Here is a 22,181-nt window from a genome sequence, read left to right as displayed (position 1 = left end):
CAAAGCTTTTCATCCTCAGAAATAGACTCCTTCACATACAAAACCGCAATTAACATGGCAAAACGTAACCCGGAGCGTCTCGACGCCTGGGTTCTAGGCAGCGGGATCACATCTCTCACGGCCGCAGTGCACCTCGTCCAGGAAGCCCATGTGCCACCCTCCCATATACACATCATCGAGTCTCTCAGTGTCGCAGGCGGCCAGACCACAAGTCATGGCGACGCAGAGAATGGCTATGACTTTCGCGCCGGCGTACGGCCCCAATATAACGACATGTGCATGGATGCCTTGCTGTCGTTAGTCCCCTCGACGTCTGATCCCAGCCGCTCGGTGCGCGACGAGATCCTCGAGTTTGCGACGTCACTAGAAGTCCAACCGCCGCGCGCAAGGTTTCTGGCTCGCAAGACACACGGGGTCGGTCGCGTTGATGCGAAGAAGATGGCGCTGGGCTTGCGCGACCGCATTGATCTGTTCACGCTGGCATCCAAGTCGGAGAAGACGCTGGGGAGGGGTCGCATTTGCGACTTCTTTACTGAGGGATTCTTTCGAAGCGGGTATTGGCTGTCGCTTGCTACAAGGTAATCTTTTTTTTTCCAATTAATTTTATATGCGTTGCTAAAGATGGTCTGCATAGCTTCGGCCTCAAACCTTCACACTCCGCTGCTGAATTCCGCCGGTATCTGCATCGCTTCAGCAACCTGCACGACCTTCTGGACCCCCACCCTCTCGATCTAGGTAAATACAACGTGCATGAGTCTACCATAGTCCCCATTGTCCAGTTTCTCCTATCCAAGGGCGTGGACTTCCGCTTCAACACCACCATCTGCGGCATGTCCTTCGCACAAGATAACCCTAACAAGCCCAACGACCCAACACGAGTCACCTCAATCCAAACCTCTCCAGTGCGCGAGCCATGCTGCTCCATCTCCTCAAGGGACGAAACGATAATACAAGTCAGCGCAGACGACATCGTCATCGTCTCGCTAGGCTCCATCTCCTCATCCCTCCTACCAGGAACCAACACCCACCCCCCTCCGTCCCTCCACCTCGACCCAACAACAATCACAGACCCCGAAACCTCCACCGAGATAGACACAGAGCTCGACGAAAACTGGCTCCTCTGGCTTGAGCTCAGCACCAAACATCCCAAATTCGGCAACGCCTACAACTTCTGCACAAGACTGCACTCCTCCCGCCTCGAAACCTTCACCATCACCCTCTCCTCCACCGAACTTTTCTCCCGCCTCACAGAAACAACAGCCCAAACCCCAGGCCCTAACTCCCTGTTCACCCTCCGCGACTCCCCCTGGCTACTCACCCTACGCATCCCCCACCAGCCCGTCTTCCCAGACCAGCCACCCCACATCCAAGTCTGCTGGGGCTACGCCCTCGCCCCCGAGCGCAGCGGGACACACATCACAAAGCCAATGATCGATTGCACGGGCCAGGAAATCCTTTCCGAGATCCTCTCGCATCTGGAATACCCGCTTGAGTCGATTCTCGAGAAGGCGGTTACGATCCCCTGCATTCAGCCGCGCGGGGCGGCGACCCTGCTCCCTAGGGATCCCACGGATCGGCCGGCTGTTATACCGGAGGGGATGCGGAATATGGCTGTGATAGGCCCGTTTGTGGAGATTGCGGATGAGGTGGCTGTTACGACAGATTATAGTGTGAGGGGTGCGCAGATTGCGGTGAGGGAGTTGATGGGGGTTGGTACTGTTGTTGCGAAAAGTAAGAAAGGGTCTGCGATTGGATTGTTAGGTCTTTGATTTGTATCATTATGTGTTGCGTGGCTGCATGGTTGGGGATGAATATTTTCAGTGTGATTGGACTAGATTGCAATCAGTATCAAAGAATGGAGTTTCATATGTGAGCTTCATGTTAGGGTTCATGGCCAGGCCCAGACAAGATAAAGAAAAGGCCCGGCAATAGCCGTTGCATATGTGGTATAATCAATGAATAATAGTTCACTTCAAAGAGCCAACTCCATTCATCCAATCCCATGAAACGCCAGTGAATGTCTTTGTTCTGCCACGTGAGAAGCTATATAAGCCCTCAGGTAACCACACCCAGGACTCAAAACTCACCCGACTCGTCCAGTCCAAGTCCAATCCCTAGCACAGTCGATTTTTCAGACCTAAGAGGTTCACCAAGCCATTCCCGTTCCAGACCAAGCAAAATGTGCCAACACACTTACCGGCATTACAAACACTGCGGGCACATTGCCTCGTTAACTCTGGACGCCTGTGCCGAACTCACAGCGCGCATGCACAGCCAACACAAATCAGTCGGGCACTGGATCAAAACAACGCACGATCTTCAGCCCGACTCAGACAACTGCTGTCTAGCATGTGAAGTTGAATTGGGGAAACAGATGTGCTCGCCGAAGCACAGAGGTATCGGTACCAGCACGTCATTCAGTGCTATCGAGAATCCACTGCGCTATATCTCACTTGGAGGCGTAGATGATTCAGGTCCACTATTAACCGCAGACTTCGTGATGACCGTTCCATCGGGCGCTGATGCACCGCAGCGGGAGCCTGAGGTTCTCTGCTATTCCCCTGCCGGTGCGGTTGTGCAGATGGATGGCGGAGAACCAGGGAAGAACTCTAGCAGTATACTTGGGGTTCTTGAAGCCCTAGGTCTTGGCTGGGGAGATGACCGTAGTGTGGGTAGCATCCCTGGCGCATTTTGGTCGGATGACTTTGACTACGATTTGTGTAGTTTTGGAGAGACGGGGTCTTGGTTTCCGAAACCACCTTCAGTCTCGTCCGAGAGCGACAGCGAGTATGAGGAGGATATGAGCGAAAGTTTCTGTCCACCCCCTCATCAAAAGCCAGAGTCTTGGACGCCCGGACGCACGAGTCTCCAGTCTCCGGCCCCGCCGTTTTATCGCAGTGACACGAGGCTTGGAGATGATAGCGATTCAGACTTTGATGAACTCGACTGTGACGATGTCGTGGAGCCTGAGTCAGGACAGAACGGGGGTTTTTTCAAGGGGCTGCAAATGGCGCTTCCATCATTTTTGCGAAATGCCAATGGGGATCGCTTTTGGGAGCTCATTTAAGTGTTTGGGGGGCGTGGTTTCGCCCAGTTTCCTCGGTGTTTCACACATATTGGCGGAGTCCACAGGAACACTGCCTTTCTCGGATGACTTCCGCAGGGAATATGTAGGCAGTTTTAGCGCGCCCATCGAATTGGGCGCTTCTAATGAAGATGTTATTTTTGAACTTATGGTGCCGGATGTCGACTGCTTGTTTGGTCGATTTTTTCCGCTCTTCGTAACCGTGAACTCCCCTTTTACCCACGACGGGTAATTTATCTGAAGGGAGTTACTATATGTAGCAATATATTTTTCTTGGTTGCGAATGCCATGGTGTAGTCGTGGAGACATAAAGAGCACCTGTTCGTCTCGGAGTATTGTAGATCAGACCTTCCCACGAACTCATTCCCGAGATATAAGTCTGAAAAATGAAGAAAGCTGTCTTTTCCACTCTTCTCGCGTTTCTTCTGCAATCTGCCAGCGCGCAGGTTGTGGGCACGCCCTCTGGCTTCGGTGCTGGAACCACCGGAGGCGGCGATGCGGAGCCTCAAACCCCCTCCAGTCTAGACGAGTATGTTTCCCAATACCGAGTTCCCGCCGGTGCTAACGAAGCAGGTTGGTCGAGTGGATAACTGACGATACCGCGCGCACAATCCTCATCGACCGCGAATGGAACTTCATCGGCACTGAGGGGGAAACAACAGGGCAGTGTTGTAGCACAGCAACAACCACATGCGAGGGGGGGACAAGTGCCGGCCAGGCTTCCATCCAGGACACTTGCGATGGCACCTGGATTGAATGCACCTATGACAATGCAGGCCCGTCGCCGCTCGACGTCGGTAGCAACAAGAGTATTGTCGGTGTCGGTGACGCCGGAGTTATCCGCGGCAAAGGATTACGCATTCGCGGCGGCGCAAGTAATGTGATCATTCAGAATATCCACATTACGGAGCTAAATCCAGAGTATGTTTGGGGCGGTGATGCTATTACCCTCGACGATTGCGACCAAGTCTGGATCGATCATAACAAGTTCTCTCTTGCCGGGAGGCAGTTTATCGTTTCCGGCTGGGGAGCTGCCGGGCATGTCACTATCTCGAACAATGAGTTTGATGGTGTGACGGACTGGTCCTCGGGATGTAACGGCAAGCACTATTGGACGTTGTTGCTTATCGGTGAAGAAGACTGGTATACTTTCCAGGGCAACTGGCTACACGATGTATCCGGCCGTGCACCACACTTGGGGACCTCGAACACGGACAGCCGCATTTTCTTCCACGGAGTTAATAATTATTTCCAAAATGTTGGTGGACATGCCTTTGACATCGACACAAACACTTGGGTGCTGCTGGAGGGAAATTATTTTGATACTGTGACAACTCCAATTACAGAAACCACACTGACCAGCGGCGCGTTGGTATATGATGTTCCTTCCGTGGACTCGGCAAGTGCTTGCTCTGCCTCTTTGGGGTATATCTGCGAGTGGAACAGGTTGACTGGGTCTGGTGATTGGCCGGAATTGACAGATCAAGAGGTCTTGGATGAGATTGCGCAGTATTCGGATAGTCTGGTGGACGCTTATGGTGTTGCAGATGTGCCTTCAACTGTTGTTGCAAACGCTGGTGTTGGTAAGATTTGATTTGTATAATACTTCTGGTTGGCTAAGGCCAGCTTCAGAGTATGAGTGTTCATCCAATATGGAAACTAATTCAGCTCGCATATCAATAAATATTCGCATGCCTCTGATACACTTTGTTGAGTGTCGTCGAAGACGTAAGCCAGACAGGTTGCAAGAAGAACTAGGAAACTCGACAGCTTGCGTCACCTTTATCACCTAAGGTGCTATACTCACCTGAGTCAGTGCGAACTTTCGTAGTCCACCTGCATATCCTGTGTTCTGAAACTCGGATCGTTTGTCGGCCTGGTCAGTTCAAGGTAGTTAAAAACAAAATAATGATAAAAGAAGCCGCTCATCACCCCACACTATGCAAACAATTCCAGGGCGTGTTGAGGTAACTTGTACCTCTACACTCACGCATATACGTTCCTCATAGAGCATTAACAGGTGCCGTGCGCAAATAGTGGAACTGGTGTCTTATTAAATATTCGACATTACTCGTACATATATGGAGAGCGGCGGTTGGGAGACATCGAAAGTTCACGCGTAGGACTCCCTCGAGGCCCTATGAGACATCCATTTCCGATACAAGAAGAGCAGAATAACTCCCATGGCCACGATAAAAACGATGCAAAATACCAGGATAGGGCCAGGGTTCTCGGAGGCCCAGTCTCGTCGCTCGAGGACCTGCCTCTGCGTTGCTATCGCGAGTGAATCGAGCGCAGGCATTTCTAATCTTGTCAGCCGTTAGATAGATGTACCTCTAGTGGAGAGCCATACTGCGTGGCAGCGCTAGGCGCAGATATCCTCTGTGAGACCCGGTTCACAAGCTAATGAAATAACGCGAGCTTTTGATAAGGTCCGCAGGCGAAGTATAGGGCTGGACGAGAATTCTCGACGGCCGTCAATATACCGAGTGACACGAAGATGGTAAGTGAGAGAGCGACAACAGGCGGGGAAGCCAAATCCATCGAGCACGCCGGGAGACGCGGATGTCAATGACGTGGTAAAGAGTGTATTGTATGCAACGCTGTCCCGGCCACAAAGCTTATATCGCGCCGCCCCGCTTAAGGCTTCAATAGCGGAAGTGGCCTCGCTCATAACATACAAAGCTTTTTGCACATTTATGTCGGATTTCCCACGCTATTCAGGCCAAAATGTGACACTGCAGCAATGTTTCGATTCATGTTGATTGCCAGGCACAGTCCAGATCCTGGCGTCACCACTCAATCGTTCGGGTCAGCGAGGAAGATGAGACTCGCGGGAGTATTTGACGTCATGGCTCGCGGTACGGAGAAATCTGCTGAAGATGGTGGTTCGATCGTCGGAGTCGATTTCCAACATGGCGGGCGCATGAGATTGGATGGAAATGTCAACAGGCCGAAGGGACCATGGAATTGATGAGAAGGTTGGCCCTTGACTGACGGCCGCTGTATCACAAGGCTTGGCGCGATGTTTTCTTGGCAGTCATGTCACGCTTCAGCGGCTTCACCATGAAGATCATCTGCAACTCCACCCATTTCCCCAGACATTAAATTTCAAGGTCTCCCCAACAGTATTTCGGGGCAGAGAGAGAGCCTCGAGGCATTTGCAGTGCATCCATCATGACGTACATCTCCAAATGGTCCTTAGGGATAAATTCCATCCACACCAAACTGAGAAATGGATCGGTGCAAGAATATCTCCCACTCCAAGACTCCAACGAACGCACTGCCAAGTCCGAATTCGGCAACCTCGTATTCCATGAAAAAATAGCATATTCTTAACACTGCAAACCTCGGGAGTCAGGAGAATCATAAAAGGAAATATTGTATTGCGTATATTAAGATAACTGAGGTATCAATAAAATGGTATCCATAAATCGGCACAAGGTCTTCATAACTCCACACATCACTATCACCTTCATGTTACAATCTGGGTATACCACAACTCCTCTTCACCAACCCAAACCAAAAAAAAAAAAAAAAAAAAAATGAAAAGGAAAACAAAGCATCAGCACAGATGGAGGTGTCTTCACTGTTTCACCGGCTGACCCTGTGCTGGCTGCTGTGCCTGCTGTGCCTGTTGTATCGGTTGTTGGTGTATGACAACATGACCACTTCCATGGTAGGTAGCAAGTAGATAGTTGCACTTCCCGCACTTGTGCTCCACGTCTTTGAAAGCAGCCATGAAGTAGGGAATGCATCCTATACAAGCGCAGCAGCAAAGAACGGCCGCCCAACCACTAAACAAAGTTATTAGCTGAATGTCTTCTTGAAAAGGATGTTTCCGACGTGAACATACTGGGTTGTCGCTCCATTCACAGCCTCTGTCCGGGTCATCTCTCGTGTGTGGCACATGGGGCAGTCAACGACCTGAGAGGTTCGTTCCAGAGCGTGCAGAGGGATCGCGGTAGGGTAGTGGTTTTGGACTGGCGCTGGCGCTGGCGCTGCGTATTGTTGTGGCGGATACATTTGTGGGCTGGGGTTCCAGGGACCAGGTGCTTGCTGGGGAGCATTCGCATATGCCTGAGGTGACTGTTGGGGAGTGTGCACATAACCCTGAGGTGCCTGCTGTTGAACATTCACATATCCCTGAGGCGGCATCTGCTCGAGGTGAAGCTCAGCGCCGGGCCCTTGTGCAGCACGGTGTGCCTCTTGGGGGACAGCAGGGGGTTGTTCGTAGGTAGGAGGTGCTGCCGCCTTGAGCTCTGGTGCTGAGAAAGCTTTCAAGTTAGCATCAATCAAGCTCAAGAGGAAGTTCTCAATAACATACGGTAGTTTGCTTTCTCGGCCATCTTGAGAGGAATAGTTCGAAACGGTGAGATTACACAAGTGTGGGTGTTGCAGAAACTGTCAGATCAGAGTGAAGAGAAAAATCTCAAGAAACATTTCTTTGCTGGCATTCGGCAGTCTAATATATGCATCCTTCACAGGATCAACATTGTTGCCAAAAATGGCTTACGCTGGGCAGGCAAAGCCCTCCGATACGAGGCACAGGCAACCCCCATAGGCAGAAAAGCAGTTTTGGACCCCATGAAAAACTCAAAATTACGCCGATCTCTCGATTCAGCCTCGAAGAACCCGTGTCATCCACAACCATTGCATTGCCTCAGAGCTTGGCTTGGGGCTGAAGCACCGAGTTTGGGGCCAAAGCTTGCGAGTCCCACAAGGGATCCCGAAGATAAGCACCATATGTGAACAGCGAGAAACTTTAGAATTGGTCTTTCTCTTGCTGACGTTGATGTAGTCTCAATCATCACTGGCTCGCGATTTACAACCGTTCACAGCGGCCAGGGACCGAGTGCGAGATTGCCATGGAGAGCGATACGAGGAGGAAATTGGTCGAACCACTTGTCCAACCCGAGTTGTCCTTGCCATTAATAGAATACGAGTGGGACTCCACCTGGGCCAAAACGTTCAGATTAGCGATTTCCTGTTGGTCGGCCAGCTCGAGCATCAAAATTCCTTCATCGTATTGGGGGGATGCAGGGGGATCCTTACTTGGTTTGACTCATCCCCTGAATGAGCCTCGTATTCTGGAGGGTGGGTCTCGAGCTCGTCATGAGGAGGGCGAAGTTGTCAGAATCAATTTGACAACCGTCCGCCCTGTTAAAGAGAGCCTTGAGGAACAAGCTGAAAAGTCTTCATCGTCGATCGTGTGGTGTGTGGAAACCGGAAGAACTGACAGTGACAGCTCATCTCGTGTAAACAGCGCTAAGACGTGCCCTTTCTGCCTCAGGCACACATATGACCTGTCAACTGTCAACACATAATCTTCACCAAACAAGAGCCGCACCTTCTTGCCATCGAAATGTTTCCACCCTGCGAAGAGCAATTCCAGGGTGTTTTTTAACCATACCTTAACAGACAAGTAGCACGCTCTACTCACACTTAAATCCAGCTTGCAACAATTCCCCCTGGCTGAATTCAGCCAGAGCAACACCGAAAAGAATTAAGTCGCGATAGAAATGAACTTCTATTGTCCAAGTATCTGGACTTCGTTGCCTTCATGAAAACAAATCGAGGCCACTAGACCACAAAACGGTGCGCCTGTCATTAAGTGATCTTGCCCCAGAAGTGGTCAGAATTCAACGTCCTGTTCGAGGAGAGTGTGCTAGCCCCCATAATTACAATATAGCCGCTTCGTTGTGCTGCGCATCGCTGCGCCAGGTGTTCGCGATGGCCGCTGGTTTTCCAGTCAACCGTCTATGACTCTATGCACATTTATCCGGTTTACAGCTGTCAAAATTTAGCCTAAAATACTGAATATCTGGACTCGCAGTGTCTCCGGACGCGCAGTCCATGCCCTCGGGCGCCGCCGAGCACCTCCTCCGAGTTTAATGGAATCCGGTGGTTCGACGATGACTTTTGCCGGTTCCAGAAATGATAAATCCCTGCTTACTCTTAGTTTGTTCTCAGATCAGCTGCCAATCTGGATCGCACAGATGACCGACTCTCAGTGACGTCGGATGAACTCCGATTCTTCAACCGGCCATCCCACCCTTCCCCCTCTTCATCACAGCTTGTTTCCTTCTTAAAGGGTGTTTTCAGTAATTCAAGGATATTGGAACTGTCAGCTCGATTTGCCTTAGTACTATTCAGTCACCATCATCATGTCCAAGCCATCAATCGGTTTTGTAGGCCTAGGAGCCATGGGTTTTGGCATGGCCACCCACCTCGTCAAACAGGGCTATCCAGTTCATGGCTTCGATGTATTCCCGGCCTCAATTGAGCGTTTCAAGGCTGCTGGTGGCATACCTGCGTCCTCTCTCCGTGAATCAGCTGAAGGCAAGAAGTATTATGTTGTTATGGTGGCTTCAGCGCCACAAGCGCAATCTGTCCTATTTGACGACAACGGTATCGTACAATGTATGTACTAAAAGCTATTTGGCCCCGATGAAGCCCCGGCTCATGAGATTTAGATTTGCCACAGAACACGGTGCTCATGCTCTGCTCAACGGTGTCCGCCATGTATGCTCAGTCTGTCGCTGCCGAGCTTCAAAGTCGCGGTCGCGGCGACATTCTTTTCGTCGATAGCCCGGTCTCTGGTGGTGCCAAACGGGCGGCGGATGGGACGCTCTCCATCATGGCCGGCGCATCTGATGAAGCCCTCCAAGCGGGCCGCGACATCCTACAGGAAATGTCGGACGAGAGCAAGCTATACTTAGTTCCCGGCGGTATCGGCGCCGGTAGCAATATGAAAATGGTACACCAGGTCCTGGCAGCCATTCACATTCTAGGTGCGAGTGAGGCTATGGGCTTTGCCGCGCAGCTCGGTCTCGATGCTCGCGCGACAGCCGAGAAGATACAGACTTCGGATGCGTGGACATGGATGCATGAGAACCGATTCCCCCGGATGGTGGAGGAGGATTGGAACCCTGGAGCCAGTGCATTAACCATTATTCTAAAAGATGCTGTACGCTTTACCCCGCTCACCGAGCATCAATGAACTCGGCCGCTAACCAGTTCGTTTCAGGGAATCATTACCACAACTGCCCGCCAACACAACTTCCCTACCCCTCTTTGCTCTACCGCCGAACAAATATACCTTTCTGCTCTTCTACAGGGATGGGGCCCCAAGGATGACTCGGCCATGGTCCGACAGTACTATGCCAAGCCTCTTTCGGACGTTGCCCCATGCGCCGACACCGAAGCCGCCACTGAACTTGTTTTAGATTTCATGCGGGGTGTCAATCTTGTCGCGGCCGCCGAGGCCGTTTCATTCGCGCGATATCTCAATGTTGATCTCACGCAGTTCTACGGTCTGGTCAGCCAAGCCGCCGGCGCGAGCAAATTCTTTATCCAACAGGGCCTTGAAATGATTGAGGGGCGCATTGGCGACAAGGCGCCAGCGGGTTCTCCAACGGTAGACCAGGTCGCTGGTAAACTTGAGGTAGTTCTGCAGAAGGCGCGGGATCTGTACTGCCCACTTCATCTTGGTAACGCTGCATTGAATGTGTTGTTTATGGCCCAAAGACACGGATCTGGGGGACAGAGCGGCACCAGTGTTATTAGGGTTTATGGCCAGTAATTGATATCTACACGATTATAATGACTTCAATTTGATTCTTAGTTTCATTCTTAGTTTCACTCTCCCGAAATTGTAGAAAAAGTAGCCGCGCAGCGCACCCAGTGCAGTGAGAGATCACGGATAAATAATCAAACAGCGCAACCCCACATGAAAAAAATCAAGAAAATAATAGCAATCCGGCTTAAACCCCGACGAATCCCAGAATTGAATGGCGATCATATCTGAGGCCTGTCGGACCAACTCCGGGGGCTGCGGAGGAGAAGCGGGGAGTATCATACAATGAGAGGCTATAAAAACACCTGCATGCACTACCACAAGGAATTCAATTCAACCCGTCCTTTCCTCTTCTTTGCTTCAACCCTTCTATCACGTTAATAAAATACCCCCACGAAACGGAAAAGAGAGAGAGACAAAAGCAAAATGCCCCTCCAAAAAGAAAACCGCGCCCTCTCCATCCTCAACCATGCCGCCACAAACCGCTACGGCATCCCCGCAATGTGCTGCTACAACGTCGAAGGCATCCTAGCCACAGTGCGCGCCGCAGACAAGAAGCGCTCACCAGCCATGATCCTCCTCTTTCCCTGGGCCGTGCACTACGCCGATGGGATCCTAGTTCACGCCGCCGCCGAAGCTGCACGCAATGCCTCCGTCCCGGTCTCCGTCCACATGGACCACGCGCAAACACCCGAGATCATCCGCCGCGCGGCGGACCTGGGCGGGTTCGACAGTATCATGGTTGACATGTCGCATTACGAGAAGGAGGAGAATCTGCGGTTAACGCGGGAATTGGTGTCTTATTGTCATGAGCGCGGGATCGCGACGGAGGCTGAGCCCGGGCGTATTGAGGGTGGGGAAGACGGGGTGGCAGATACGGCTGATTTGGAGGGTCTGTTGACGACGCCCGAGGAGAGTGAGGAGTTTGTTGCCACGGGGATTGATTGGCTTGCGCCCGCTTTTGGGAATGTGCATGGGGAGTATGGGCCTCGAGGGATTCAGTTGGAGTATGACCGACTGCAGAGCATTCAGGATAAGGTTGGGGATCGGGTGAAGCTTGTGCTGCATGGGGCAGATCCGTTTACAAAGGAGATTTTCCAGAAGTGCATTGATTGTGGGGTGTCCAAGATTAATATCAACAAGGTGTTGAATAATGAGTATATCAAAGTGCAGAGGGAGAAGGCTGGGCGGGTTCCTTTGACGGCGCTGTTGGAGGAGGCAACAAATGAGATGCAGAAGGCTGTCGAGCGGTGCATGGATATGTTAGGGTCGACTGGCAGATACTGATCAGACCGAAGTAGTTCTTCAGAATCCATCTTATTATTGTGAAAAATAACAAATTTCCTATCGTGGTAGTATTTCGTGATGTCTGACGACCGCTGGGTTACACAACATACGGAGTATAGTTATATATAGTTGAGTATTGATTTAGTGTAGCGAACCGTCCACTTTCGCGGCAAAAAGAACGCCCGCGGATGTAAAAGACATTCTGGTTTGTTTGAGGGAATCGCGCACCGATTGTTTCATGTGATGGTTATTTATAGGGACAAGTAGCTTCCGTACTACAAATGTATAGAATCGTCGGCGGGGCGGTCAACTTCCGGGCCACTCCGTCATTCTTCGAGGTCGCTGGATTCTCTTTCCTCCTCATCCCTCTCTTCCCCCGCGATAATGAATCCAATTGAGCCCTTCTGGGGGCCGCAGACCTCTTATCTAAAGTATGTACCTCTCGCTGCGGGAACTTTGGACGGGTCCTTATTTATTTTTCCAGTTTCTGCGAAGAAGACTACGTCATCACCCGCTACGTGGCCGAGTTCATAAACACTCTGAGCAGCCTCATCTACTGCGCGTTTGGGCTCTACGGCCTCGCCAAGCTCCAGCGAAAGCAACAAGCCTCGTTCTCGCGCTGTATTCCATACTATGGGTTGATCGGAGTCGGGGTCTGCTCGGCAGGCTACCATATGACCCTCAAGTATCACACCCAAATGTGTACGCGCGCCTGTCCCTTGTTTCGTCCGCGCCAATTTAGCTGACCTCTCGGTTTGCTATTTCACAGCGGATGAGCTGTCCATGCACCTCCTGACAACTCCTCTCCTGTACCGCATCCTCACTTTCCAAATGGGGCCCCAGCACACCAGACTCGTTGGGGCTATCCTCCTCGCGCTCTTCACTATAGTTATGGTCGTGCACATGGTCATGGACGAATTCCTTCTCCACGCCGTCTCGTTCGGCGCCGCGGCGCTTCTCATCACAATCAGAACAATGAAGACTATCCCCCGCCAGATCCCAGATCCGTCCATCCGGGGTAATATGAGGCGGATATCGCGCTTTGGACTGTGTACGATTACCCTTCCCGAGTTCCCTTTCATGTTACAAGCAAGCAAGTCGCATAACTAACAATCAATTAGGCTGCTTTCTCTTCGGCTATGGCGTCTGGCTGATCGACAACTTCGCCTGCCCAAGTCTGCTGGACGCCCGGAAGTTCGTCGGTACCCCGCTAGCATTCCTATTCGAGTTACATGGCTGGTGGCACGTTTTTACCAGTATTGGCGGGTATGTCGCTGTCGCGACTGTGGACTTGATTACCTCAGGCGAGGTAGATGAAGATCCAACGCCTGAGATGGCATTCCCAATTCCTCCCGTAGCGAGACTGCTTTCTGGGATTAGTGAGAAGGGGGCGAAGAAAGGGGCTTAGTTGGCACGGAGTTGGCATAGACATTATCCTTGGAAAATATTTTTAGTTTTTGATGGAGAGTCGTGGATCATCTGTATCACTATCAATAGAACAAAACTAGACCTATTTTTTTTACCACCACTACCAAAAAATGTAGACAACTTCGTTTTTATCCCTGCCCAAGGATCAACCCTCCCCGATCTCGGAAATCTACCCGGACCGCGTACATATAAACAGAAGCGTCTTCACCCGAAGGCCTGCCCGAGGTGGATCCCTGATGATTGACACTGCTCCTGTAGGTATCGTTTGATTTCCAATCAACTGGCTCCGATTCTTCCAATTGAGCGGCGCTTGGACGTCATTGTTGAAGATTAAATGGCGTCGGCTGCATTTACCCACGTCGCAGTATACCGTGAAATACATCAGTCTAGTCCAACAAAGAATGGCCACGGGCAAAAAGAAGGATCATATTAGAAGGTCTGGGCTATCAGGGATAACTCTGTACCTTCTGCATGCGAAGCGGGCGCTCTACCAACTGAGCCATAAGCCATGAAACTATTCCCATGTACTGCGTGGAGAAGCCGACCTACATTGCCGGTCGGAACGTGGAGACTGTATCCATTGTTCAGCAACCCAGCTGTACAGTAAATACAATTTGCGAGGACCAAAGACTTTAAGAGTTAAATATGATTTATTCATGATAAGAAAAGAATATTCACACATTTACACCTATTGAAACATCCGCCATCAAGGGTCTCAAAAACAAGGGAATAAGAGCTAGATCACACAAGTACATAGGAAATAGAATAACGACCAAAAATGCTAGAGAAGGGAATGAAAATAAAACAATTTTGATCTCCTGCTTTGCATCCGGCTTTCTAGTGAGTAGCCATCATCTTCTTGATCTCCGCAATGGCCCGTGCAGGGTTCAGACCCTTGGGGCATGTCCGCGTGCAGTTGAGAATGGTGTGGCAACGGTAGACGCTCATGCTGTTGTCGATGGCGTGCTTGCGCTCTTCGGTCTTCTGGTCACGGGAATCGGCTAACCAACGGTAGGATTGAAGCAGGATGGCGGGTCCGAGGTACTCCTCGCTGTTCCACCAGTATGAAGGGCAGGAGGTTGAGCAGCACGCGCAAAGAATGCACTCGTACAGACCATCCAGCTTCTTGCGGTCCTCGGGGCTTTGACGGAACTCAAGGCCCTAGAAATGCTGTGAGTATTCGACTATGGATAAATTGCGGAGAAAGGCAGGTGCTTACATCTTCTGTCTTGGCATCGCGCTGGAGGTAAGGCTTAATTGACTTGTACTGCTTGTAGAACTGTGTCAAATCGGGGACAAGGTCCTTGACGACGTAGGTGTGTGGCAATGGGTAGATGCGGGATTCCTTGGCGGTATCCGTGGGAATGCGGCCTGTCCATGTTTGTTAGCTGGCTGTCCTCAACCTGCCCCCAATTGATCCCGATGAAACATACACAAGCAAGCAAGGGTGTTGACACCATCGATGTTCATCGCACAGCTACCGCAGATACCCTCACGGCAACTCCGTCGGAAGGTCAGGGTGGGGTCGATTTCGTTCTTGATCCGAATGAGCGCATCCAACATCATGGGGCCGGTCTTGGTCAGGTCCAATTCGTAGGTCTGCATCTTGGGCTTCTCGGAAGGAGCATCGGGGCTCCAGCGGTAAACTTGGAACTTCTTGACCTTAGGGGCGGGCTCCTATACACATTTCAAAAGTTAGCGGCCGGAACAAAGCCGGGGTACTGGCGAAGGAATATTTACTGACCTGAGCACCGGATTCAACAGTCGCATATGAGCGAGCAAGGGTCGCGGGGCGGAAAAGCGACCTTGAGGAGGCGACAAGGCGCGACGTTGTGCGAAGAGAGGCCATCGTGACTTTTTCCTTCAATCCGAGACTGGGGCGAATCGCAAAGGGAGGGCGTGGAGAGAGAAATAGGTGCAATTAGGCGCAGAGAGACGATAGAAAATAACAGGAGAGGAGAGGAGTGTTCAGGCAACGGCTCGCCAGCGACAAGAGACAAATGAAGTCCTAATGAAGCGAGGATCAAGAGTTCAAGATGTTCACTCGTCTCGAAGAGCTCGTTTCTGCCACAGGGAAGGTAACCTCGGGTCTGGCGGTCGGCACTTTGCTGATTCAGCTGCCGCCCACCAATCATACGTAGGCTAATTACAAGCGTCGGGCGGACACGGCGGCCTTTGAATGGAAAACATATTTCCCTCTCGGCCACAGCTCGCATGACAGTGTCTATACACTCGGCGGCTTTGATGCTCTTCTAAATCTATTTCCCTACTATAAGTAGGCCAAATATATTGTGCTTGGCTTTTCTACCCGATAAATCTGCTCTACATCATCCCCATAAGCTCCCCTTGAGCCCTGCCTGCGTCCGCTGGAGATTCGGGACGGGCATCCGAATTGCCGTCACTTGCCGACCCTCATGTGACAGAGCCTCAGGCAGAGAGGAATGTTGATGCCTCAGACAGAAACCATGAAGCCGAGTATTCATGCCTTAGGCATACATACAGGCATCAAGGCCGGTGTTTCATTCATGCTGTAGTCCGAAACACCTTGACACTTCAACAGGTCACAGCTCCCTTTTTATGCTTGCCTGGGACTCCTGGTTTTGTCATGAAAAGATAGGCTAGTAGTGCGACCATCTGACCACCACAGTTACCTCACTGCTACAAGGCATGACCACCCGAGCATTATCCGCGTCCTATATCAAATCGTCTTCCGGAATTCCGAAGCAATATACAACCCATATTAACCGCCCACACAGTTATATTTCCATGGGTCACTGATGTTTAGTGCAGTCTCGGACTAACACCTCTCATCCAGCGTGTCTTATCCACGGTAGAATACCATGAGGCCGAAGGGACAGCTGATGGTACAACTCTTGGGGGTTCTCACTGTTGCTTTCAATCTCTTTTCCCCAGGGACACCCGAAACCAAGTTCAAACAAAGGTTTCCGGAACTTGCTTGACAGGAGCACTGGTTTGTTGTTAAAAGCGCGCGGCTTGCCTTGTGGGTCCAACGGGTCAAAGGCTCAAAGCCTGACCACTGCTGTCCACAGTGGATCAACACCACTCCTTGAGCACCTTGACCACGTTAAGCAAGAACCATGACATGACTCCTTGACGGCAGTGATCACCCAATTTCGGAAAATCCAAAATTCTCAATTCCGATTGAACGATCACTGAGTCCTTTCGGCACCCCACATCGATTCAGATGGATTCGGGAGGTTAAGCCAGCCCCGTGCGCCGTTCTACGTATGACCGGCAGTGTTTTGCAGGCTTCTATGAAATCTCCGTGAATTTTCCAGCAGTCAAAAGCCGTGAACCTGCAGCTAGAGCTGATCGTCAAGATAAACAGTCAAGAAATCGTCAAGCACCGTCTCATCTATCGCCAAGACGGAGGAATTGCTTGTTCGCGCAATCCTAGCATCAAGTGCCGGGCATTTTTAGTGGAAATCTTGAAACACATCCAATTTCCAAACGGCTCCGGCTGTCTTACCGTTGGTTTGAGCCTTTTGAGGGCATGCATGCCGTGAAGACCGGTTTCCGCAATAGGCCCATGGGGCTCCTCTCTCTTTATCTGATGCCACCATGATGGGTCTCTAATCAAGATAGAGTGCCGAGTGGATTAAACTTATCATGCTATTAATTTAGTATCACGTTAGTTAATATCGACTGTCTCGATCCCAGACAAGACGCAAGAATATAAAACCTTCCCAATGTCTCCGGTAACAATCTTCATCCCAAACATCACCTCTTTCTTTACCTTTTCAGTTTCTTGTTTTAGTCCTGCCGGCTGGTCCCAATTCGCTCTTTTTTCACCATGAAGTCCATTTCTCTCCTCAGCCTTGCCACGGCTCTTCTCGGCAGCACCGCCAACGCCATCAGCGTCAGTGGTGAGGCAGAGGGTTTCGCCGCTGGCGTTACTGGTGGTGGCAGCGCCGAGGCCGTCTACCCTGAGTCCACTGACGAGCTGGTCTCGTACCTCGGTGACGACCAGGCCCGCGTCATCGTTCTCTCCAAGACGTATATACAGCCCATTCCCCTCCAAAAAACCCCCTTCAACGAAGCATGGCACTAAAATGTTGCGCACTACAGCTTCGATTTCACCGGTACCGAAGGTACCACTGATGGAACCGGCTGCGCACCCTGGGGTACCGACTCCGGCTGCCAGGTCGCCATCAACCAGAATGACTGGTGCACCAACTACCAGTCCGATGCCCCCTCCGTCGATGTCTCTTAGTACGTTCGATCCACTACTTAGCATTTGCCTCCGGCGCCACTCCTAACCTCTCACAGTGACAACGCCGGTCAGCTCGGTATCACCGTCAACTCGGACAAGACCCTCCTCGGTGAGGGCAGCAAGGGTGCGATCAAGGGTAAGGGTCTGCGTATCGTCAGCGGCGCAAAGAACATCATCATTCAGTATGGCCATCCTACCTTTCGGATACCAAGTCGGCCCAACTAATACCCACCCTTCCAGGAACATCGCCGTCACAGACATCAACCCCAAGTACGTCTGGGGTGGTGACGGAATCACTATCAACGAGGCTGACCAGGTCTGGATCGACCACGTTACTGTATGTCTCTCTCTTTTCCCCTTTATCAACCCAATGTATTTAGTTACCTAACATGGAAACAAAAAAGACCGCCCGCATTGGTCGCCAGCACATCGTCCTCGGCACCGAGGCCGACAACCGCGTGACAATCAGTAACTCCTTCATCAACGGTGAATCCGACTACTCCGCTACCTGCGACGGATACCACTACTGGGGTATCTACCTCGATGGCTCTAGCGACATGGTTACCTTGAAGGGCAACTACATCTACAAGACCAGCGGTCGTAGCCCTAAGGTCCAGGGTAACACTCTGCTGCACGCTGTCAACAACTACTGGCAGGACAACTCCGGCCACGCCTTTGAGATCGGTGAGGGTGGCTACGTCCTTGCTGAAGGAAACGTTTTCCAGGACATCGCCGCTGTTGCTGAGGACCCCATCGATGGCCAGGCTTTCGCTTCTCCTTCCGAGTCTGCGAATGAGGCTTGCTCCAGCTACCTTGGCCGTGCTTGTGAGGTGAATGGATTCGGCAACTCTGGCACCTTCACCCAGGCCGACACTGATCTCCTCAGCAAGTTCGATGGCCAGACGGTCGCCGCTGCCACTGCTTACGGTGAGGTTGCCGACAGCGTATCTTCTTCCGCTGGACAGGGAAAGCTCTAAATCTTCTGATCTGAACCATATCTGGACTACCTGATGCCCCGGGTGCTACGTGCTGATGGGCACTCTTGGGAAGAGAAGGTCGTTCAAGCTTGTATTTATTCAACTTTTAATTGTGATTCTACCAGTTACGGGTCCTTGTACTCGAGTTTCAACAAATAATAGTGTGTCATTGACTCATTAGGAAGCTAGCCGAGGTGAAACATCATTTTGTAGTGATACATCTAACAATACAAAACCACTTATTCAATGATAAACATGGCTGGTCCATAGACCGTCGATTGAGCGACAGCAGCCGCATTGGCGAAGGGTCCCCTGCGATTGACAACCGCTGCAACCGTCAGACCGTTGAGCAGGAACTCGTCGTACGGAAGAGTGGCAACAGCAGTGGATTTGACACCATCGCAAGCAATAACCTGCACCGGAACGACAATGGGTACGTTCAGCTGGTTGGTGTAGGCGAGCCACAGAAGGTCGTCCTTCTTGTCATCGGGTCCGTGGGTCCATGAGATGCGGATCTTGTGTGTCCGAGCCTCAGGTCGGGTCACAATCTCCAAAGGCAAGAATGTTCGCAGCTTGATGTCACGAATGTTGGGGCAGCTGCCAGGGAGAGCGAAGCTCTGAGCCCAGGTGAAGGCGAGGTTAACATCGCTTGTTGTCATAGTCGGAAGCTCACTGGGGTACTTGTCCTGGAATACTCTGAGCCATCCGTGTTGAGAACCCTTGTTGCCAACAATGCTTGTAGCCACCCGGACGAGGGCAGCGTCACCGCTGGCTGCAAATCGTTCCGAGATGTCTTGAAGAGTTGCAATAGAGTGCGACGTGAAGGTTGTAGCCAGTTCGATGGCGTCGTTGAGGGTCGTGACAGGGAAGTTGTACTGGCATGGCTCGATAGGCTTAATACCGAAGTGGCCTAGGGCGTCGTTGGCAGTCAAGGCGTGCACTTGCTCTTGCTGAAACTACAAGTTAGCACCCACTGAGTCCTCTTGTTACTGAGGCGACCTACTGCAATAATGGTTTGCAGGCTCCGAAGGGCGAACTCTCGATCAACGTCGGTGGCGAAACCGTAGCCCTCGACATTGCGGGTGATGTTTCCAACAAGCTCGTGGAAGAAGGCAACCTCGACAAATTCCTGGAAGGCGAGGAGCTGCAAGTTGCTCGTGCCTGTAGTGCTGATATTGGTGATGGGTAGAGGAAGCCCTGGAAGGGTTCCATGAGCATCTTGCTCGATCTTCTGAAGCTGCTCTGGACTCGGGAAGGGCAGGCCATCAGGAAGAAGGGGTGCTGCCTCGACGTCCGCGTCGGACCGCTCTGTTGGGGCCGCAAGCGCGAGTGGCAGGATGGGGATCAAAGCAAGAATGTTGGAAGAGAAAAGCATTTTGAAGATGGGGTAACGATGCCGAGTGTTGAAAGAGAATACAGTATGGATGGCAATGTGGACAGATAGTCTGGATGATGGAGAGTAGGTGCAGAAGCGAAGGAGAAAGATGGAAGAAACGGGGGACAACGGGGTCTTTTATGATGGTGAGCAGACCCCAAGTGCTCCTTCCCATTCTGTTCTGCACCTGATAGTTCTTGAGGCAGGCACTCTCTGTCTCCAACTGGGAAGGAGCTGCTGACGGCCCATATAGGGAAGGGGCACTCGACGACCTGACGGAAGTGACTCGTACCCGGCGGGCCTCCTAAAAAGTAGGTATCATACTTGAGAACGATGAACACACAACCTGGAAGTAAAACGGACTCTCACCAATCATCTGCAAATGATATTGAGCTAAGTACTTGGTCTATAGTAAATGTTCACCGAATCAACAACGAAGACAGCCCGCCCAGGGTGGAAACTCCCATGAAGAACCGCCATACCACACGGAAGCCACTCAGAAACACATGGCCCAGCTCCTCTCTATTGTCATCGGACAGTATAATCCCATCATGCCAGGCAAGTGATCCCGAAGACTCGACAGGGTTCTGATGGAGCTCCTGCACCATCTGCGTCAAGACAATACACCCGCCAACAGGAATCGCAATGCACATGCCCCATGTTTGAAGAACAGAGTACATCACCATCGCGAAGGCAGGGCTGCTACTTCTATCTCCTAGTATCGGTTTCCGTGTATCTTTCTCTTTGCGCTTGCGAATGGGCGACTCGGGGTTTGAGCATATGTTGTGCCCGGAGATTAGAAGTGCGTGGCTCACGCCAGTAGCGGAGAGGATGGATACCCAGCCAGAAGTTGGGGTATTGGCATCTAGAAGCATAAAGCATCCTGATGAAAGCAGGTTCAATACCCAGCCGGCGCGAATGATCCAACGTGGGCGAAAAGGGTATCTGCCACCCCACATCTTTGCCGTGAAGAAGAGTATGGGAAGCGCAGGGGCGGTGATGGCGATGATGCTTACCCCCGTAAGAGGTGTGGAGGATTTTTTGACAAGAAACACGTACATGGAGAGATACTGTAAATGCCATAGTATCTTTTTAATGACTATCGTCAGTAAACTCCTAGCAATATTGTGAATGAGATTGCGCTTACCAGAATCCCGTGCAGTAAACAGCCGATGTACAGCATGATTGTTGATATAGAGCTGAATATCCCAAGATTAAACATCGGATGAGACACCCAAACACTTTCATAGAGGACTAGACAGACCATCACAACCCCACCGACACAGCTAGAGACCAAGATGCGCCAGTCGTCCCATTCTACCGGCGGCCGCCCTATCCAACTGATCCCAGCCAAAAGTGAACCAATCCCAATAGATGTCAAGACAGCTCCGATCCAGTCCATTTCACGCACCGCACGTCTAGAAATAGTGTTGGAGTCTCGCAGGTCAATCGCGAATGGAGCGACAAGTAGACTCAATGCGCAGAAGATGTAGCTGGAATAGAATGTCCAATTCCAGTTTCCGTACTGACCGAAAAGGCCCCCAGACACTGGCCCAAGCATGGCCCCAAATGCCCATGCCCGACATATATAGCCGGAAAATCGGACGCGATGCGGGTATGGAATTAAATCGGTCACCAGCAGCAGCGAAACAGCCATAGCACCCCCGTTGCCCGCCCCCTGAAATAGTCGGCCAGCGACTAGACTCGGAATGTCCAATGAACCGCTACAAACCCCCGTCCCAGCTGTTGTTATCACGACGGCGGCGATGAGGATCGGCCCCTGACCGAAAACTTCGGACAACATGGCAAAGAGTGGCTTGCTTGCTGCACTTGCGAGAAAGTACGACGTGTCGACCCAGAGTACGCTCCGGAGTGGTTGTTTGAATGCAGCCGACAGGACCTGTAAGTAGAACGCTGCATGTTGAGACCTCTGCTAACTGGGGAAATAAAAGGTTTTTAAACCTACCGGTATAATGGGCACCATCATTGTCGCATCGAATGCATCCAGCATGGCGACCAGCGAGACGCAGCTCAGAACAAGCCATTCCTTAACCCTAGGCCTCCAGACGCTGCTCTCTAGATCCTCAGTCGATTCAGCAGACGAGGGGCGCTGCAGAAAAATGCCTTCGACAAGATTTTGGGTGCTGGTATTTTGGTGTAACTGTGCCCTGAACCTGTCATCGGCATGACCGATCTCGATAAATTCTGCCCTCATC

General features: G+C 51.5%; 12 protein-coding genes across 12 annotated transcripts; 7 read left to right on the top strand and 5 right to left on the bottom strand.

Moving 5' to 3' along the window:
• Window positions 1-54: 54 nt before the first annotated feature.
• On the top strand, window positions 55-1,769 carry APUU_20682A (oleate hydratase; the record flags this gene model as incomplete). The annotated part of the gene is made up of 2 exons (XM_041699350.1): window positions 55-578; window positions 635-1,769. 2 exons carry the CDS (start codon window positions 55-57, stop codon window positions 1,767-1,769), a joined length of 1,659 nt encoding a protein of 552 aa, XP_041552444.1.
• Window positions 1,770-2,179: 410 nt separating this feature from the next.
• On the top strand, window positions 2,180-3,067 carry APUU_20681A (uncharacterized protein; the record flags this gene model as incomplete). Its single annotated transcript, XM_041699349.1, has 1 exon — window positions 2,180-3,067. The coding sequence occupies one exon, from the start codon at window positions 2,180-2,182 to the stop codon at window positions 3,065-3,067; it is 888 nt and encodes a 295-aa protein (XP_041552443.1).
• A 404-nt stretch (window positions 3,068-3,471) lies between these two features.
• PELF1 (polysaccharide lyase family 1 protein) lies at window positions 3,472-4,679 on the top strand (the record flags this gene model as incomplete). The annotated part of the gene is made up of 2 exons (XM_041699348.1): window positions 3,472-3,614; window positions 3,659-4,679. The coding sequence occupies 2 exons, from the start codon at window positions 3,472-3,474 to the stop codon at window positions 4,677-4,679; spliced, it is 1,164 nt and encodes a 387-aa protein (XP_041552442.1).
• A 519-nt stretch (window positions 4,680-5,198) lies between these two features.
• Window positions 5,199-5,387, bottom strand: APUU_20679S (uncharacterized protein; the record flags this gene model as incomplete). The annotated part of the gene is made up of 1 exon (XM_041699347.1): window positions 5,199-5,387. One exon carries the CDS (start codon window positions 5,385-5,387, stop codon window positions 5,199-5,201), a length of 189 nt encoding a protein of 62 aa, XP_041552441.1.
• A 1,284-nt stretch (window positions 5,388-6,671) lies between these two features.
• APUU_20678S (uncharacterized protein) lies at window positions 6,672-7,434 on the bottom strand (the record flags this gene model as incomplete). The annotated part of the gene is made up of 3 exons (XM_041699346.1): window positions 6,672-6,882; window positions 6,942-7,353; window positions 7,413-7,434. 3 exons carry the CDS (start codon window positions 7,432-7,434, stop codon window positions 6,672-6,674), a joined length of 645 nt encoding a protein of 214 aa, XP_041552440.1.
• Window positions 7,435-9,252: 1,818 nt separating this feature from the next.
• On the top strand, window positions 9,253-10,670 carry APUU_20677A (uncharacterized protein; the record flags this gene model as incomplete). The annotated part of the gene is made up of 3 exons (XM_041699345.1): window positions 9,253-9,508; window positions 9,562-10,055; window positions 10,116-10,670. 3 exons carry the CDS (start codon window positions 9,253-9,255, stop codon window positions 10,668-10,670), a joined length of 1,305 nt encoding a protein of 434 aa, XP_041552439.1.
• A 420-nt stretch (window positions 10,671-11,090) lies between these two features.
• Window positions 11,091-11,951, top strand: APUU_20676A (class II fructose-bisphosphate aldolase; the record flags this gene model as incomplete). The annotated part of the gene is made up of 1 exon (XM_041699344.1): window positions 11,091-11,951. One exon carries the CDS (start codon window positions 11,091-11,093, stop codon window positions 11,949-11,951), a length of 861 nt encoding a protein of 286 aa, XP_041552438.1.
• A 384-nt stretch (window positions 11,952-12,335) lies between these two features.
• APUU_20675A (ceramidase) lies at window positions 12,336-13,359 on the top strand (the record flags this gene model as incomplete). Its single annotated transcript, XM_041699343.1, has 4 exons — window positions 12,336-12,382; window positions 12,436-12,653; window positions 12,721-13,002; window positions 13,073-13,359. 4 exons carry the CDS (start codon window positions 12,336-12,338, stop codon window positions 13,357-13,359), a joined length of 834 nt encoding a protein of 277 aa, XP_041552437.1.
• An 857-nt stretch (window positions 13,360-14,216) lies between these two features.
• sdh2 (succinate dehydrogenase iron-sulfur protein subunit SDH2) lies at window positions 14,217-15,228 on the bottom strand (the record flags this gene model as incomplete). Its single annotated transcript, XM_041699342.1, has 4 exons — window positions 14,217-14,540; window positions 14,599-14,750; window positions 14,813-15,056; window positions 15,124-15,228. 4 exons carry the CDS (start codon window positions 15,226-15,228, stop codon window positions 14,217-14,219), a joined length of 825 nt encoding a protein of 274 aa, XP_041552436.1.
• A 1,965-nt stretch (window positions 15,229-17,193) lies between these two features.
• On the top strand, window positions 17,194-18,590 carry APUU_20673A (polysaccharide lyase family 1 protein; the record flags this gene model as incomplete). Its single annotated transcript, XM_041699340.1, has 5 exons — window positions 17,194-17,396; window positions 17,469-17,612; window positions 17,670-17,795; window positions 17,854-17,950; window positions 18,018-18,590. 5 exons carry the CDS (start codon window positions 17,194-17,196, stop codon window positions 18,588-18,590), a joined length of 1,143 nt encoding a protein of 380 aa, XP_041552435.1.
• Window positions 18,591-18,829: 239 nt separating this feature from the next.
• APUU_20672S (putative sexual development protein (LsdA)) lies at window positions 18,830-19,965 on the bottom strand (the record flags this gene model as incomplete). Its single annotated transcript, XM_041699339.1, has 2 exons — window positions 18,830-19,540; window positions 19,594-19,965. 2 exons carry the CDS (start codon window positions 19,963-19,965, stop codon window positions 18,830-18,832), a joined length of 1,083 nt encoding a protein of 360 aa, XP_041552434.1.
• Window positions 19,966-20,384: 419 nt separating this feature from the next.
• Window positions 20,385-22,180, bottom strand: APUU_20671S (MFS transporter; the record flags this gene model as incomplete). The annotated part of the gene is made up of 3 exons (XM_041699338.1): window positions 20,385-21,053; window positions 21,113-21,865; window positions 21,932-22,180. 3 exons carry the CDS (start codon window positions 22,178-22,180, stop codon window positions 20,385-20,387), a joined length of 1,671 nt encoding a protein of 556 aa, XP_041552433.1.
• Window position 22,181: the final 1 nt, after the last annotated feature.

The sequence above is a fragment of the Aspergillus puulaauensis genome, chromosome 2 (assembly GCF_016861865.1).
Source record: "Aspergillus puulaauensis MK2 DNA, chromosome 2, nearly complete sequence".
In the NCBI taxonomy this organism is placed as follows: Eukaryota; Fungi; Ascomycota; class Eurotiomycetes; order Eurotiales; family Aspergillaceae; genus Aspergillus; species Aspergillus puulaauensis.
Note: the sequence above shows the minus strand (reverse complement) of the source record. Positions and strands in the feature narration are given on the sequence as shown.